At 36.7% G+C, this 19,538-nt stretch overlaps 1 protein-coding gene across 8 annotated transcripts in view; it reads right to left on the minus strand.

The window, feature by feature from the left end:
• CAPS2 (calcyphosine 2) overlaps positions 1 to 19,538 on the minus strand; it is a 106,899-nt gene that overhangs the window by 45,311 nt on the left and 42,050 nt on the right. For 3 of the 8 annotated variants that reach the window (XM_045463195.1, XM_045463197.1, XM_045463191.1), the window contains exons 2-7: positions 13,697 to 14,341; positions 13,347 to 13,441; positions 10,472 to 10,578; positions 4,811 to 4,860; positions 3,082 to 3,127; positions 2,468 to 2,641 (exon numbers count right to left, since the gene is read on the minus strand). In XM_045463195.1, coding sequence (XP_045319151.1) covers positions 2,468 to 2,641; positions 3,082 to 3,127; positions 4,811 to 4,860; positions 10,472 to 10,549 — 348 coding nt within the window. In that variant the 5' untranslated portion in view covers positions 10,550 to 10,578; positions 13,347 to 13,441; positions 13,697 to 14,341. Of the gene's footprint in view, positions 1 to 2,467; positions 2,642 to 3,081; positions 3,142 to 4,810; positions 4,861 to 10,471; positions 10,579 to 13,346; positions 13,442 to 13,696; positions 14,342 to 19,538 lie in introns of those variants that run through there. The other 5 variants (XM_045463192.1, XM_045463198.1, XM_045463193.1 and 2 more) reach the window with 5 other exon arrangements.

Consider the following 19,538-nt stretch of genomic DNA (forward strand, 5'->3'; position numbering starts at 1 on the left):
TCCCTCCTGCTTCCTGACACTCAGAGTTTATTCTGAGTGGCTTGTGCATCACCTCTTGTGCACCAGTCGCGTGCTGAAATGCTACCTATGGGAAAGATCTTCCCTGGTGATCCTGTACAAGTTGCGATCCCAACCTTGAACCCTGGTCTTCCCAGTTCCCCTCCATCCATAGCATTTATCACCATCTGTCAGGCTAGATGGGTTGAATGATTCATTCATTCACTAATATTTTTTTCTTGCTAAGTCCTTCCACTATGATATATATTCTGTAAGGGCAAAAATATTTGTTTTATTTACTGACTTAATTACTGTTTTCTATAAAATTGAAGTTTAATGATTTTCATGCTTTATTTAAAGATATTTCATTATTTAAAATATAAGTTCACATTTTGGGAAATAATTTGACAATAAGGATTCATCAGCTTTTTACACTAAATGGAAGGAAACTCAACAAAGGAAATCTGCCGTTAAACAAGCAGAGGGGAACTTTTATCTTACTGTTTAATTAATTATCTGTTGACTGATAATATCAGTTTGACTAATGGGTGATTATGACCTTTAGTTATTGTCCTAGGTCCTAAATAAGTCTAACTTTAGCTTTTTTTTTTTTAATCAGTAAAAAGAATCAATTTACATGTTGTTCACTACTTTATCAAGAGGCTTACATTTCTGATATCAGAGAGCCCTTCTATTTCCAGAGATTACTATTCCAATGCTAATTAATGTAATTGTAAACAGTTTTACTAATAGCCCATGTATACAGCAATTTTGATTTTCGTAATGGCAAAAATCTAAAAAAATATCAAGTAAGTTGTTCGAATCCTTAAGTACAAAATTATTATGTATAGAAACCAGGTCTTTTTGCAAGACTATCAAGAACACATGAAATAATAATTGTATACATTTATATGTAGATTTTAAAAATCAAAGCAAAACAGAATTTTTTTCCAAAAGAAAATATGCATATGCTGGCTTCTATAAAGTTCTTTATTCATACTATAAGTGTTTACCAAACATTAGGAAGCTTTGCAAGAAATCGGTTCCTCTCTTAACCAAAAATAAACAAATGCCCTCATCTGAACACGTTCAAGGAAATCAAAGCTTTGCTTGAAAATATTTTAAACTATTTTGCTGCAGCAAATAGAGCATGAGCTTTTAGATATCTTCAGTCTATTTCCCCAACATTATTACAGTGATCTAAATATTACATGGTAAAACTTATAAATACATGGCCGGATGCTACAGGGCTGTGAAATTATCCTGCCTATGATTATAGACATTAGATTATTACATTTGTATACATCTGTTTGGATCTGTGATATGTGTCTTAACATAATAGAGACAAAATAATCCCATAACTTTTGTTACTCTTTCCACTAAACACCATGTGATGTAGTAGTTAGTTCAAGATAGTTCCTACATGGATAGATGATATGCCATACCTACTTATAAATTAATCAATTCTTTTTACCTATAAAAAATGTTAAGCTGATACAACCATCAAACTTCCCTGAAAATACAATATTCTTACAAAAAGTTAACTATTACATCCAACTATTATCTCTTTTATGGCTGGTAGTGTCATAAACAATGTTTCTAAACCTTTCTTTCCACAATTCAAGGTTGACCTTTCCAATATGCTTATGAAAAGCCATTAAATATATTATGGTTAGTTTGCTCTCATAGTCATGAATGGTGAATTTACATCTAATTAATATTAAATAAAAGCATAACTTTAGTAATTCATGATGTTAAAAAAACATCTCCCAACATGACGCAGAAGAAAATCACGGAGTGATGACAGTTTTAGAATAAAATAGGGTCACTGTCACATCTATAATCACTTTTCAACTTTAAAATTTAGACTGTGAGGGGCATCTGGGTGGCTCAGTCGGTTAAAGCGTCCAACTTCAGCTCAGGTCATGACCTCACAGTTCATAAGTTCGAGCCCCGCGTCAGGCTCTGTGTGAGAACTCAGAGCCTGGAGCCTGCTTCAGATTCTGTGTCTCCCTCTCTCTCTGCCCCTCTCCATCTCGTGGTCTGTCTGTCTGTCTGTCTGTCTCTCTCTCTTTCTCACAAAATAAATAATTAAAAAACAATTTTAATTTAGACTGTGAGACAAAGAGAGTTCAGGATAGCTACATCAAAAACAGCTTTGTGATATTGTCTTATTTCCAATCCCAAAATAATGAAAACTTCTAACAGAGAAAAGATGACTAGGTCATCTGGCTAGAGTTTTCACATTTGAAAATGATAAATAATAAACCCTTAGAGTAGTTCTTAAGAATAAACTAGTTAATGCAAGCAAAGCCCTTCAAATAGTCCCTAGAACACAAAAACAAATGCTAGCTACTATACTTACTGTGACTAACAGCAAGACATACAAGACAAAAAGATTCCTCTGATACATGGAGTTTCTTTTTGTTTTTTTAATTACATCAGAACTTCATGAAGTCTCATACAATACCTTGTCATCTACCTTGTTTCTTGGAGACTCTTGCGTGACACCTGGTTTTGGATTTTCTGCATTTCTCTGACTGTACTGTTTATATCCCTCTTTCATTTCAGTTTTATGTTGCTGATATTTTAGTTTATATTTGCTTGTTGGTCCTGGTAAGTTTTCAGGTATTATGTCTTGCTCCTAGATGTAAAAATAAAAAGCATGTTATCCACCAGAAAAAAAAAAGAAAAAATGAAAATAATTATTAATTTTCCTTATTAACATACACAGGTTTATCATTTACCTTAACATTTATGCTTAAGAAACAGATCATTATGATCTACATGCTAAACAGAGGTCATATTTAAAATATTTCGCTGGCACAGCATCACTGAGCAACCAAAGCAAGTGGAACTGCTCAGGATGGACTGTGGTCGTTAAGTACCAGGAAGCTTATACTTTGTTTCCCAGCTGAAGATCAGTCCTGGTTCTATGAAACTGGTGGGTTAAAATGAATATGCGCAGTACTAAGTGGGATATATGAAAAGCCATCCTAAAATAAAATTAAATAACATTTATTATGAGCTCTATGCAATATTGTGTTCAAATGTTTTTTATAGTAAATACCAAGTAAAAATTACCTCCTCATCAGAGTCAACAAGGCTTCCCAAATCAAGTCGTGGAACCCTGAAAGAAATAATCTATGCATCCCATTACTTTTTAAAATGAGGCTTTAATAGTTGCAAGTCATACATGCTGCACCTTACATAAAAAGGTACACTAACGCCAATGGTGTGCTGCACCTACCAGCTGTGAGAGGCTTGTGTTACATAAAGGTTCAGTAGTTTTTGAGCTAGTTGTTAACAAAGCATTATTAAAGATAAAATTATATAAACTTATAATTAAATAAGCTATATTAAAAACAAAGGTCATAAATACTTGAAGTCATCACTTCTTAATGACTTTACTGTGCTTCACTATTATCTATGTTCTAGAAGTTATTTACACCTATGGTATTTGTGTGGTAGTATAACGGTGTGCATCTCTTTCCAAGTCTGGGTTCAGTAATATTACACATAGCCTGAAATCAGCCACAGCAGGATGATTGACACGGAAATTGGCAAATGCTATGAATCAGGACTTGATTTATTATTTTGTTGATTTCTGAGACTTAAAACAGTAGTGAAGAAAACATTAATGGTACAGATTAAACTTAAAAAGTGTATCATATCTGTAATTGGCACATTGCAAATAACAAAAAACTGAGGAAATATTGTACCAGAATTTGAAACTATTACTTAAGTCAACAAATAAATCACTCACATCACTTTACAATAAATGAAAATATCAACCAATGTTCATAAATTGAACTAATGGTTCGTCAGCTGCAGATAACAAGAATTCAGCAGAAAACAAAAAGCATTCCGTGAGAATCAATTGGCTACATGGAATTTCCAAAAGAGAGTTTATATATTTATTTGTAAATTTGTAAATTTTTTTACAGTATTTTTGCAGTATTTGTAAATTGCCTACTATATATCTTCCATAGGAGTAAAATTTATAACCAACTTAAAAAATACTTAAGTTTATGTATGATTAACAAGTAAAATTTTAAATAAACTTATAGTACACTTTCAGAAAACCAGTTGTTAAACATTTAACATGAATGGGATTGATTGTCAGTACACACTGAATATATTTATCTAAGGCTTGCACCTACCTCTATTCTTTGTCTAGATGAGTACAGAGGTATCTGTTATGTAGAACCACATGAAATTGCTGATACTTATTAATTTCATATGGTTCAGCCTAACAAATTACTAGGGTTTTAACTTCTATTATCTAATAAGTCCTGTAGTCTAAAATACTTGAAAAAATATAAAAATGATAACCTTCCAAATTTTAAAAGGCAAAAATGTACAATATAAAACATAAATTAATGTAGTCCGTCCAAAACTAAAATCATTTAAATAAGATTGACAAAATTGTCATATTTCTCAAGATAAGATTAGGGTCACAGATACTTTTCATTAAATTCATTTTGACTATCCTAGTTTTAAAATTCAAAATTTCATACATTTCTTTAATAAATTCACTTAGCTCAATTTTCTAAATAAAACAATAGTTTAACTTTTTCAGGAAAATGTAAGAAAATTAAAGAAAATAAAAAACAAGACAAGTAGTACCCTCAATCCCATCATCCTGCTTCCATTCTGGCATAGCAATTTTCAGGCCATCTACATGAATATCAATTTTTTTGCAATTCACAATCACAGCTACATATAAAATTTTGCTTTATTTTTTTTATTTGTTAACGTATTATATATGTTCGCCCATTAAATAGCTCAAATGTGAAGAAATGTGACTTACACAGGTAGGCAAGGATTCTGGATTGCCCGTAATTTGGAAGTCCGTCCTTGCTTTAATTAAAAGAAAAAATCAGTATGTATATGCCCTTTATTTATACTTTAAAAGATAAGCAATGAGTCAATTCAGTAAAGCTGATTATTATTTTCTCAGTAAACTTCATAGAAGAAATATTTATTAAGGCTCTCCTTACTATGCTTGAGACACAGAAATAGGATGATAAGCAACACAGACAATCTTTACCCTCATGGCGCCCTGTCTGCTGGGGAAGACATTCATTCAAACAAACATGCGGAAAAACACGTGCTATGACAGAGCAACTACATATAGCATGTGTACCCAACAAGTCTAGGAAACTGAGGATGTTTTTTCAAAAACAAAAAAAAGTAACCTTGAAATGGAACTCTGAAGGATAAGTAGCAGTTAGCCAGATAAAGGCAGAAGGGAGAATATTGCTTTAGTCAGGAAACAACTCATCCTGCACTAGCCCACAGGCCAAGAGTTAGCAGCTAGACAGGGCTGAAATCCAGAGCAAGGAGATTGTGGCCAGAACTGTTCCATAATACAAGTCAAAGAACTTGGACCTTGCCCTAAAGGTAATGTGAAAACTGCAGGATTTAAGCAAAGAAGAGACAAATATACACATGTATACATTTGTAGATGTTCAATATTATTTCCAAAAAATTGTGCAAAGACATGAAATTTACTCATGATAAATTGAGTGGTGAGCTCATGGTGGTGAGCTCAGCCACCATGGAATAAGAAATACATATGAGTCATAGAGAAATTCAAGTTAATAAGTGCAACAAACAATTCATCAACACTTCTAGCTTACTTCTTAAATGTTATCTAACTGGTCATTTTTGTGATACTGACAATAAGTATAGAAATTACATTCAAGGGGCGCCTGGGTGGCTCAGTCTGTTAAGCATCCAGCTTTTGATTTTGACTCAGGTCATGATCTCACAGTTCACAGGTTTGAGCCTCACATCATGTTCTGCACTGACAGCACGGAGCCTGCTTGGGATTTTCTCCATCCCTGTCTCTCTCTGCCCCTCCCTCACACTCTTTCTCTCTCTCTCAAAATAAATAAATTAAAAAAAAAAAGAAGAAGAAATTACATGTAAGACTGAGCTTCATCACTCTAACTGACCAAAGAGAACAGTATAAACTTTATTCAATTCAGTATAAACTTTATTAATACGGCATTGTTTTAAATACTATTCTAATAAAAAGTTAAAATGCAGAAATATAAAATCACAAAATAATCAGCTAATTAGAAAAAAAAATGTATATATATATATATATAAAATAGTTGACCCTTGAGCAATGCTGGGGTTAAAGGTACTAACCACCTCCCCCCATACAGTCAAAAATGCATGTATAACTTTTGACTCCTCAAAAACTTAACTACTACTAGCTTACTGTTGACTAGGAATATAAAGTCAATTGACACATATTTTATGTTATATGTACTATATGCTACATTCTTACAATAAAGTTAGCTACAGAAATGTTATTAAGAAAACCATACAGAATAGAAAACACATTGTATTTATTGAAAAAAATCTGCATATAAATGTACCCATGCAGTTCAAACGAGTTAAAGGTCAATTGTCTATAACACATACATCATAGCTTAAAGTAGCAGCACACCTCTATCGCATATCAAAGATTGTCTTAATTGTACTTGGAAAACATCATGATATCATCTAAACTTAGGAAGAAAATCTAAACAGAATATAACTGTAGTTGTCATAATTATCACCATCATTATCCCCCAGAAAGCCTTTTATTTTTTTTTAATGTTTATTTATTTATTTTGAGAAAGAGAGAGAGTTCACAAGAGCAGGGGAGGAGCAGAGAGAGGAGAAAGAGAATCCCAAGCAGGCTCTGCACTGTCAGCACAGAGCCCAATGCAGGGTTGGATCTCAGAAACCTGAGAGTATTACCTGAGCCGAAATTAAGACTTGGGCACTTAACCAACTGGGGCACACAGGTGCCTCTGCACCGTCCCTCCTCCCTCCCTCCCCCCCAGAAGGTGTTTTAATAGACCCCAGAAAGTGTTTTGACTTAAAGACAGTCTTTTAAAGTCATAGGCCTATTTTACAATGGCAGTTACCTTTATTGTCTAATTCCAACAAAATTTTGCTAGCCAATCCAGAATGAAGGTAAATTATAGCTTATAAATCCCTGGGCCAGGAGTTGGCAAACTATGGTCCAGCTCTGTTTTATAAATAAACTTTTATTGAACCACAACCACATTGATTTATTTATGAATTGTCTCATTACATCAGCAGAGTTAAGTGATTGCAACAGAGACAACAGCCCATAAAGCCAAAATTACTAGCTGGCCCTTTATTTACTTTTTTCTAAGTTTATTTATTTTGAGAAAGAGAGGGAGAGAAAGAATCTCAAGTAGGCTTAGCACTGTCAATGCACAGCCTGACACAGGGCCTGAAGCCATGAACTAGAAGATCATGACCTGAGCCAAAATCAAGTTGGAGGCTCAACTGACTGAGCCACCCAGGGACCCCTAGCTGGCTATATCCTGTCCTTTTTTTTTTAAATAGACTTTATTTTTTAGGAGTTTTAGGTTCATAGCAAAATTGAGTGGAAGATACAGATATTTGCTGTATATCCCCTGTGATATTATGATTTGTAAGAAATATACATTTGGACATTCATATGACCAAAACAGATTTCTCATGTATATTTGGTCTTGTCCAGTTCCTGGGTTACAGCTCCCAAAATCTTTGGAGTTTTCTCAAAGTTAAGAGAAATAGGGGCGCCTGGGTGGCTTGGTCGGTTGAGCGTCCGACTTCGGCTCAGGTCATGATCTTGCGGTCCATGAGTTCGAGCCCCGCGTCGGGCTCTGTGCTGACAGCTCAGAGCCTGGAGCCTGTTTCAGATTCTGTGTCTCCCTCTCTCTTTGCCCCTCCCCTGTTCATGCTCTGTCTCTCTCTGTCTCAAAAATAAATAAACGTTAAAAAAAAAAAGTTAAAAAAAAAAGTTAAGAGAAATAAATGTATTTTGTTATGTTAATGAGGTTGCTTTTGGAAAGCTCCTAAACTTGATGGCTGGTTGCCAATAAAGCCTACCCTGTGATTGGAGGGTTGGACTTTCACTTTCACCTCCTGACCTCCAGGGAGTGGAGAAGAGGGCTAGAAGTTTAATTAATCACCAATGGCCAATGATTTAATCAACCTTGCCTATGTAATGAAACCTCCATAAAATCCCAAAAAGACAGCATTCAGAGAGCTTCTGGGTTGGTGAACACGTGGAGGTTGAGAGAGTGGATGCCTAGAGAGGGCATGGAAACTTCCTGCCCCTTCTCCCATACCTTGCCATACCCATCTCTTCTCTCTGGCTATTCCTGAGTTACATATTTTTATAATAAGCTGGTAATCTAGTAAATAAAATGTTTCTCTGAGTTCTGTGAGCCACTCTAGCAAATTAATCAAACTCAAGGAGGAGGCTGTGGGAACATCTGACTTACATAGCTTGTCGGTCAGAAGTACCAGTATCTGAGTATCAACTCCAGCCTGTAGCCAGAAGCACAGGTAACAACCTGGGCTTGTTTGAAGTTGGAGAAGGTGTGCAGTCTTTAAAACTGAACCCTTAACCTGTGGAACCTGATGCTATCTCTGGGTTGATAGTGTCAAAACTGAGTTGAATTGTAGGTCACCCAATTGCGTCAGAGCATTGCTAGTTGAAGGTGTTGAAATTGAAACAGGGTGCTCATAACACCAAAAGACCCTATTGACCATACATATGCATAGCCTTCCCCATTATTAATATCCCTTACCAGAGTGGTACGTTGGTTACAATTGATAAACCAACATTCACAAATCATTATCACTCAAAATCCATTACATTAGAGCTCACTCTTAGTGTGTATTCTATAGATTTAGACAAATTTGTAATGACTTGCATACTGTCTTTTTCCCCTTTTATTTTAAGCAACTTCCATGTTACTCCTTAAAATCATGTTCATCTAGTATTTCTCAATTGCTACATACTTTTCCAGTATTTTTTTCATTATTTAAAAAAAACACACACTTTTAAAAAATACCTTTGTTTTCATCTGAGTTTTTCTATATTTCAGATTATTTCCATAGAATAGATTCCAGGGATTTTATTTGCATCAAATCACTTGAAAAATTTTATAGGTCAATACACACCACCAATCTTGTTTCCAGAAATGTGGTACCAGTTTTTTGTTTTGTTTTGTTTTTTGGGTTTTCTTATATTTGATTCTGTAGAACTTCAATTTAGACTAGTCATTTTCTAAAGAACATAATATACACATTACAATCAAATGCCTCTGCATTCCAGAAATTCAACTCCTGAAAGCTTTGCAAAGAGGTGATGATTTCTATGTAATATCCTGCTTTTCTAATTATTTCAAAAGCCAAAAAGTTAACAAAGCAGATTTAAAGACAGCAGCATGAGTCATTATTAATAAAGAAACTTTTGTATTTTCAACTCTATACACTAATTTTTCTAATGTCACTATTACAGTGTAAATTGAAATCAATTAATATAAATGATAATCAGTTAATACTGTGAATTATCATTGGCGTTTTGGTCAGGTTTTTTTTATACGTCACTCTGTGCTCATCAAAAGTGCTGTCCTTAATCCCCATCACCTGTTTAAGCCATCTCTCCACCCACTTTCCCTCATGGTACCAGTTAAGAATGCACCGATTCTAAATCTGAGTATTTCAATATTACATTTTTCCTCTAATTTAATAGAGGCATAAAAGTATATCATGATGCTAATTTTCATTCCCCTGATTATCAGTGGGGCTGAACAAGTTTTTGTATTCTTATCTCCTACACATATTTCCCAGCTGTTGGTGTTTGTAATGATATCTGAGTAAAGAGCACAGATCTTGAAGTCAGATCTGGAGTTCAAAATCTTGGCAAGTCACTTAATCTCGAGGACCCACAGTCCTTCCACTTCTAAAAGTAGGTTAATAATAATACCTACCTCAAAGGTGTGTTGTAAGAATTAAGTGATATAAGTTAATGAAACATTTATCATGGTGTCTGGACAAGCAGTAGGCATTCAATATTTAGAATAATAAGAATAAAGAAATATAAATATACATCACTTGTATGTATTTCTAAACTAAAATTTATATTTACCCAATTCTGTGATGGAAACAAGGGAAAAGTAGCTGTAAATTTGTGCTTAATCAATGATTTATATACACAAGGGTGATATTATGAAGGTTTACAAAGAATAAAGGTGTTAATAGAAGCCCAGATTCTCTTCTTACCTAACACAAAATGTATACTGATACTCTCTTCTTCTTTCTACTATTCTTATTTCTTACATTTTCTACAGATACACACAGATAATTTTTAAGATAATAATATGAAAACAATAATAATAAGCTTGATTTTTACAAATAAAACTAATTCAAGCAATGACCAACTTTTTAATTGATTATCTTCAATCCTGGCCACTCACTTCTTCAAATCTAGAAAATACGGATCCTAAATATTTGTAAGTATAAGTAGTCATAAAAAACATGAAGAAAATGGCCAATGATTTAATAAATCATTTAATGAATTTAATGAATCATTTAATGAATAATCAGGCAATTATTTAATGAATCATCCTACAAGAGGAAAACTATATAGCACACATACTTGCAGCAGCTTTCTTCCAGAGAATGGCTGAGTTTGACTCGTAGGAGAAGTAGCAACTCCTTTAACCTCTAAATCCATCCAAGTTCACGTATTTATCCTGCAGTATACTTTGAAAAGGGTAAAAACATACAAAACGGTCATTCTTACTCTAATTTTAAACAAGCCATGCAAATTGCATACTACTACTACATGGAAAGAAATCATGTGGTTAATCATTCTTACTTCTTTCACTCAAATCAACTTTTTGTGGGTGATTACATTATGTGGGGCAAATGCTAGTCCGAATAGTGTTCCCCCAAAGATGTCCATGCCCTAATCAGTGGGCCCTGTGAATATGTTTACCCTATGCAACAAGGAGGACTTTTCAGATGTGATTATGTAAAGGATTTAGAGGTGTGAAAATTATCCTGGATTATCTGCAGGGCCCAATGTAATCATCAGGGTCCTTATAAGAGGGAGCAGAATAATCAGAGTACGAAACAGAAGATGTAAGAAAGACAGCACAGGTCAGAGAGGAGTGAAGATGCTATATAGCTGGCTTTGAAAGTGGAGGGAGAGGTCATGAGCAGTCTCCACAAGTCAGAAGAGGCAAGGAACGAATTTTCCCCTGGAGCCTCCAGGAGGAGCCAGCCCTGCTGACATCTTAATGTTAGCCCTGTAGGACTCATTTTGTACTTCTGATCTCCAGCACTATAAAATAAATAATAAATAATGAGTTAATTTATGTTGTTTCAAACCACTAAGTTTGTGGGAATTTTTCACGGTAGTGATAGAAAACTAATGCTTGTACTTCTCTACCACAAAGTGGTATAAATTTATTTTCTTTACTCTTTTCCTAAACCTTTAGGAGTTTTGACTTTACCAGAGGAAGCTACCCAAATTTTGAATATTTTATTTCACACTTCAACCTTAATCATACTGAGGATATGTTGTTTAACAATTCATACTTTCTTTTTCTATTATTAGACTTGGATTTATTTTAATAGTAATTTAATTTTTAAGGAAAGATGGCATGGCATAGTGCCAGCATAGAGTTATATAGACTGATATTAAAATCCTCATTTTTTTGATACTTTCCCATAATGTAAGCTTGGGTAAGAATTTAACCTTTCCGAGCCAATATTTCTAATTTGTAAAATGCGTTTAATGTTACCACATTTCTCATCTTCCTATGCATATGGAATATGGTTATTCAATTCATGGTAGCCATCATTATTATTATTAAAATGTAGTTTTACTGCAATGAAATCCTCTTACTGAGATATCCCAGTTCTTCACTAATTTATCTATATGGCTCCTTTTACCCCATTTCCATAGTCCCCTCCCCTAGGACCCCATGACCTAAGGCTAGATTTCTACTGTTAAGAATAAAATCAGGAAGACTTATTAACCAACAGCAGACATATTCTGAAAACATCACAATATTGGATTTGATAATAATTTGGCTTTTTTTTCCTGAGCTATCTTTCACAAGTAAGCAACTTTCTTAAAGTTGTTATTGCTTTGGTGGGGGGGAAAGAAGGCTGTTGTTTGCTTTTAACCACATCACAAAAGCTGTTGTGTTTGCCATGATGATTGGCAACCAACAAACCCAAGTTAAAACAGAGAAGCTGAGCAATCAGCTAAGTGATTTTCTCCACACACCAACCACACAATTACCTATACCTGAGAAACCATTCTGAGAAACCATTACAGCCATTTCAAATCACTACAGGTCACGTTACATTGCCATAATTCATTTGCAAATAACAAAAACAACAAAATTTAAATCTTCTTTCCAGGACTTCCTACTCCCTGTATTTCCCTAGGCTTAACACTCATTAGTTTTGACTGTAATTAACTCTTTTCGTGTCTCTAATAAACTGTCAAGACCATGAAGCTGGATTTCATGTCCTTAATATAGCAGATACATAATAAATATTAATTTAGTCAATAAATTAATGCATAGTCAAATACCTGTTCACATTTTAAACATATTCTTAGTTTCCCTTCTCTGCACATAAATGACATGATCACATGCTACATATACTGTTCTTCAAACAATAGATATGGTATTCAAAGCACGAATGGTAATCATTATTTTTCACGCTATACTGTAAGCCTCACAAAGGCGAGGACTATGGTTTTGCTCACCTTGTATCTCAGCACTTAGCAGAAAGCCTAGAAAACAGTAGGAACTTAATAACTATTTGCCGAATAGGTGAATTCAATCAATTCACATGTGCGTTATTTCAGACCTTGGCAGCATACAAACAGTTCATTCAGATATCACAGGAGTAGGAAAGGGCAGTGCCATCATACAGGGAACACTCCAGGATCTACAGAATTGGAGCAGTCAGGCTCCTGACACCTCTGTCAAAGAATCTTAAGATTTGGACAGGCCTGCAGAGATGAAATAGCTCAATCTTCTGATTTCCAAACTGAGGAATCAGTGACCCAAAAAAGGGGGATTTTACTTTGCCAAGTTATTTGCCAGTTATTACTGAGCATGAATTTATACCAGTTTCAGATCTCTTTCTAACACTACCCCCTTGTTGGTGGTACAGGTCAGAAGAAAGAGAGGAGAATTAGCTAGAGACTCAAGAACACCAGTAACCTAAACCTGGTGGCAAAAGAATTTCAAATAAATGGCCTGTGAGCCGATCTTTGGAATGCACACCAAAGTCTGTCCTTGTCGGACGGGAATACTCAGTTGGGGTATGTTGGGGAGGAGAGGTGGCGGGAAGCAGGGAAAAGTACTTCTGAATGGCTCTGTCTCCATCCGGACTGCCGCAAGTCAAGAGATATCATAGCTGGCACGTCATGAATGTTGTTAACAAACAGATCCAAGTCCTACCACATTATCTTTAGTGCTACCAAAAAGAACAGAACTCACCTCCCACTCTTCTCATTTCTCAAGGATAATTATTTCCAATTGCAATTATCACCATTTCCCTCTTGGTTAGTGATATTAGTGACTATAATTTGCTTCTACCAAATCAGAACATAATGGAAAGCGAAGAATAAATTGGTCAAATCCATCCCATAATCAAGGAGAGAAGAAAAAGATGAAAAGATTTAGTATTTAATCTCCATGCAAGTGAGGATCAAGTTTATCTTGGAGCCCAGGTGATAAGAGACCCAAGTATCTGAATGAACCTGGCGTCATTCAAACAGTAATTGTCGGTACACCCCTCCCCCCCAACACACACACAAAGGTTAAGATTACGCATTAACGCAAAGTACCTGAACTAATGCTCCGCCCTCTGCCTATCGGAGATTCAAGGACTGGGGTGTGACACCAGCCAACGACAGCCAACCTGAATTGACCCAACAAGATAGGTAAAGAGCAGGTCCAGAGTGGGAAGGATGGCAAAGGTATCAACGGGGCGATTCCATCGAGAACTCCCCCGAGACAGCTGAAACAAGCTGGAAAGGCACAGCTCCCAGTAGACTCCAGCAAGCCCAGGCCCGCGTCTGCAGGTTGCCTAGCAACTGGCGTCCCCTTGCTGGGCCTCCAAACCCTTTCTCAAATACAAGGAAAAGATGATCGGCCCAAATCCCTTCCTCCTTCCACGCCACCTCCTGCCCTATACTGAGTGGGGTATTTCCTCGGCCAACCCGGCCGGCGAAGCAAGCGACCCCGCAGAGGTACTAGCCGGAGCGAGCTGCTGAAATCCTGTGGGGGCCTCCGAGTCTCATCCGGGGACCAGTTCCAGGGTGCCTCTAAATCCCGGCGGGGAAGTGGAAGAGGATTCACTTATATATGGGCTTCTCAGGCGCAGAGACGCGACCAAAGCCCAGCCCGGATCCACCACGGGTGTTGTATATAATTCTTTTAGTGAGTTCTCTTTAACATATTTTATACAGCCTCTGCCAGGAGTTCAGATCCTAGAGAGATATTAGGAGGGGAAAAAATTATGTTATAATGCCCGCTGTCAAGGAACTTGCAATTATTTATTTTTTTATTTAAAAAAAAAATTTTAATGTTTATTTGAGAGAGACAGCGACAGACAGAGCATGAGCAGGGGAGGGGCAGAGAGAGAGGAAGACACAGAATCTGAAGTAGGCTCCAGGCTCTGAGCTTGCAAGCGCAGAGCCTGACATGGGGCTGGAACTCACAGAACCGAGAGATCAAGACCTGAGCCAAAGTTGGCGCTTAAGGACTGAGCCTCGCAGGCGTCCCAGAACTTGCAATTATTTAAAAAGACAAGACGCAACATAGTATTATAGAGAGATATATACATACAGGTACATAGATATTTGGATATAGGGAGATATAAATTAAAATACCGATACAATGGAAAGGGAACAAAACTAGGAATCAGGAAATTTTCATTTATTTTTTGCTCTGCACACAACGTCTATGGGCATCAACCCTTCATCAATAAAAGGAAAGTTCTGGTTTGAGAGATTTGTCGGGTTCCAAGCAAGGTATGCCCACGGAGGGGTCCAATAATAAAACTGACCTAAAGAAATGACCAAAGCAGGCAGTTTTTATATTTTTGGATGCAAAGAGACAATAAATCTGAAGAATTGACAAAACAAAGAACAAAGAAAGCTGAATTTGGGGAGTTTAGTAAATTATTCTAAACAGATTGCTCTGGGGTAGTAAATTAATAAAAAGTAACAAGGGTTGTTTACATACCCTTCTAGGCTCTTAATTTCTTCTCTGGGGATAAGGATGTCACCTTACATCCTGGTATAGGAACAGTACCTTTCACGTGGGAGGTTTATTTCTTGCTTAGAGGAGACAAAGCAGGGAGCAGGTCAGAGTGCTCTCGCATTAACTACTTAAGTAACTTTTATTTAAAATAATCAATATAACAAAGTTGCACATATTGGGGTGGCCTGCCTTTGGCCCCTACATATAAATTGTACTTTTTTGCCAATTTTCAAAACAGTTCCTCACAAAAGTTCTGTTGCTATTACAGACAGTTAATTTCCTTATACACAAAACAATACTACATTAACCATATGTTATACTATGTTAACCATATGTTATACTATGTTATTGACAGATCCAAAGTAACCTGCATTTGAAGGTCAGCAAACAACCACTGAACACCTACTATCTGCAAATATATTCAGTGTTAGAAAAAGTAAAGTCTATAAGCCAACCTAGTATTGCCTTTTAAATTGAGTCTAAAATACTTATTGAGCCTCTAGTATGTATATGATGAATAAGATAGCTTAAAATTGTATACATTATTAGAAAGTTAAGGAGTACTCATTTCCTCATTAATTCAGTCAATTAACATTTATTGAGGGCATATGGGTTCAGTAGCTGCTCTAGGTGCTATAGATATAGAAATAAAGCAAATAAAACCACTGTTTCAGTGAAGGTTAAAATCTGAGGCGATAAACATTAAATAAATAAGTAAAGACTATCATCGCAGGTAGCAATTAATGTGATAAAGAAAAATATAAACACGGATAAACACTGATAGATAGAAGTTGTAGGATCATGTATGGCTTCATTGAGGGGAATTCTGCAGACAAAAGTAACAGCAAGTGCAAAATGCTTGTGGGTGGAGCATCCTTGCCAAGCTGATGGACGGGGCTGAAGCCAAGGGAGCCAGTGGAGAGTGTAGAATAGGGGGCAGAGATTAGCCATGGTCAGATTATGTAGTGCCTTTTGAACCAAACCTAGGAATTTGGATTTTATAAATGTGACAGGAAGTCTTTAGAGGGTTTTGAAAAGAGGGGAGGCTGTGATACTATGATTTATGGTAAGAAATATATATTTGATCTTCCTCCAGGTTTCTGGCAGAGAGTTCCTAAAACCCTTGGAATTTTCTTAAATGGTGAGTACAAGGAAACTTCTTTTGTTATGGTGATGACGTGACTCTTGGAAAGCACCTAAGAATGGAGAGCAGTTGCCAATGAAGCCGACCATGTGATTAGAGTTGGAAGTTTCCGTCCCACCCTCAGGCCTTCTAAAAGGGGACGGGGGCTACCAGTTGAATTAATCATCCAAGTCCAAGGAGTTTATCAATCATGCCTCTGTGGTGAAGCCTCCATAAGTACCTAAAAGAAGGTTCCCAAAGCACTCTGCTTCCAGAGTGCAACATAGAAATTCTGCCTGAGTAGAAATTCTGCCTGAGTTTCTAACCTTCAGACTCAAGACTCCAACATCAACTCTTATCTGAATCTTCAGCTTGTCAGCTTGCCTTAAAGATTTTAGGCTTTTCAGCCCCCACAATTGTATGAGCCAATTTCTTTCAAATCTATGGGTGTACATGTGTGTGTAAAAGGGAGTGGGTGAGAATATATGTTTATTAGTTCTGTTTCTCTGGTAACCCTGACTAATAGGGGAAAAGAGAAAGTAATAAGATATAGGATCATGAGGTAATTTAATGACAGACAATTCCTTCTAATTGGAGTAGTTCATAAAAGGAACTAATGATTGGAATCTTAAAGGATTCATTTATTAATTTGTTCATTGAATATGGAACTCTGTTGAGATGCTGGGGATACAGTAGTAAAAATAATACTAATAAGCAATCCCTGCCTCATGGGGCTTACATTCAATTGAGGGGAGAAGTGATAATCTAAATAAGTAAGTTACCTATGATATGAGGATAAGGGTTACGGGGAAATAAAGGCAGAAAAAAAACAATAGGAAGTGATAGGTGTAGGATGGGTAATGTAAAATACCACTGTGAGGTATTTTGAAAAGATGAAATTTGAGAAAATACTTGAAAGAGGTTATAAACAAGTCATGTAGCTTTCTGGGGGAAAGGGTTCTAGGCAAAAGAAATGAGCAAGTGCCCTGAGGCATTAGTTCCTTCGCTCTTTTAAGGAATAACAAGGGGGCCCAAGTATCAGAGGAGTGAAAAGGAAGGGAAGAGAAGCTGGAGGTGATATCATAAAAGGGTCTCCTTGTTTAGGGCCCTGAAGGCTACAGTGAGTGATGTGGTTTTGGAGTGGTGGGGTCTGGAGCCCAAGCCAAGAAGGAATTCTTGATTTTATTTTTTTTAAGTTATTTTTTTTTTAATTTTTTTAACGTTTATTTATTATTGAGAGACAGAGAGACACAGAGTATGAGCAGGGGAGGGGCCGAGAGATGGAGAGACACAGAATCTGAAGTAGGCTCTAGGCTCTGAGCTGTCAGCACAGAGCCTGACACTAGGGCTCAAACTCACAAACTGCGAGATCGTGACCTGAGCCGAAGTCGGACACTCAACCGACAGAGCCACCCAGGCGCCCCATCTTGATTTTATTTTATTTTATTTTATTTTATTTTATTTTTTAATGTTTATTTATTTTTGAGAGAGACAGTGACAGAATGCGAGTGGGTTGGGACAGAGAGAAGAGGGAGACACAGAATCTGAAACAGGCTCCAGGCTCTGAGCTGTCAGCACAGAGCCCGACGCGGGGCTCGAACTCACGAGCTGCGAGATCATGACCTGAGCTGAAGTCGGATGCTCAACTGACTGAGCCACGCAGGCACCCCAATTTTATTAAAGTACCAAGACAGGACCAGTGAGCAGAAAGAGCTGGACTGGGGTTGTGAGGAGTGACTGATTATATACTTGGGAGTTGGGAGAGGTGAAGGCAAGGAGAAGTTTCCAAAAGGACATTCATACGCTAAGAGGACTCAAAAGATACTGGAAGCCTAGCTATTGTCAAGCTTAAGTGTTTTGTTTTGTTTTGTTTTCTCTAGCAAACCATGAACAATAAGATAATAAGGAGTTCCTGGAGAAATGTTATACTCTGCCTATCTCAAGTATTTGTCAATGGGCTGCAGGTTATAAAGAAATTTAATTTTCCAACCATTTCCTTTTTGCCTTTGTTCCCCACATCAAGGGGAGTTGTGATGGGTGGGGTGGGTGATGTTAGGGCTCCAGGAAACTGAGTCTATAGGTTTCTGGAGGCTAGGCTATTGATAAGATTGCCTTTTTCTTATAATTTACTAAGATATTTGTAAACTGATGGGGACTCTTGTGCTACATGAACATGATTTCTATCAGTTCTGTTGGTTTTTACCTTTCCTTGCTTCTTGGGCATCCAGGAGTACCTGAGGAATGTCCCACATTTCCCACTTGGGGGAGGTGGGGGGGGGGGAGTTGGTGGTGGGATTGTGGGACATCAGCTTGCCTTATGCTCCCTCATCTGTGAGGATAGCCGGTGAGGATTTTGCTTTGAGTGCCATGGGAAGCCATCAGTTGGAAGGTTTTGAACAGAGTGACCTCACTTATATTAGTAGGATCACTTCGGATGCTGTGTTCAGACTTAGTATTTAAATATTGGAATATGAAGATAAATATACATAGAGACAATAGAATGAAGTCCTAGAAATGCTGAGAAAATTGTTTTCACTCTATTGGTCTGGTATTCTTTTTTTTTTTTAATATATTTTTTTTAATGTTTAACATGTATGTATCACTTAATAAAGTCAAAATCACTCCATATTTCTACCCGTCTTCCAGGAATACAAGGACTTTAGAATAATTCAACTATAACCACTGAGCTCTCCCATCTTCCACATGATTTTTGCCAAGTATTATAGTTCTACCCTGTACTTAAACTCCTTCCTTGAACGCTCTTCCTCCAGTAGCCACACACTTCCCTTTTGCATCCCCTTCAAGTATTTGCTCAAAAGTCACCTTCTCAAAGACATCCACACTGATCACTCTATTTGAAATCAAACGTGCCACCCTCACCTCCACCCCAGTGCTCCCAAATTCTTTAGCCTGATTTATATCTTTTCTATACATATCATCAGGGTGTTTTTCTTAATCATAGAATTGATTATGCTTACCATTTATTCCCTGTGTCCCTTCACTAGAATTCCAAAAAAACCAGATTGCTTTGTTTTGTTTCCTGTGTTGTAAGCCCAAACACCAGGAAGGATGCTTAGAACATAGTAGACACTGAAAGTACTTAAGTATGCTCAAGACTATATACAATCACTCTGACTGCTGTCTGGAGAATAAACCATGGGAGGTTAGGAAGCAGGAGAAGGAAGGTCCACCAGGAAGCTGTTGCAATTATCCATGAAATCAAGGAGTGCCCTTTCAAATGCTGAATGGTAGTCAAGTTCTGAAAATACACAGACAAAGACAACAGAATTTGTCAAGGG

The sequence above is a fragment of the Leopardus geoffroyi genome, chromosome B4 (assembly GCF_018350155.1).
Source record: "Leopardus geoffroyi isolate Oge1 chromosome B4, O.geoffroyi_Oge1_pat1.0, whole genome shotgun sequence".
NCBI lineage: Eukaryota > Metazoa > Chordata > Mammalia > Carnivora > Felidae > Leopardus > Leopardus geoffroyi.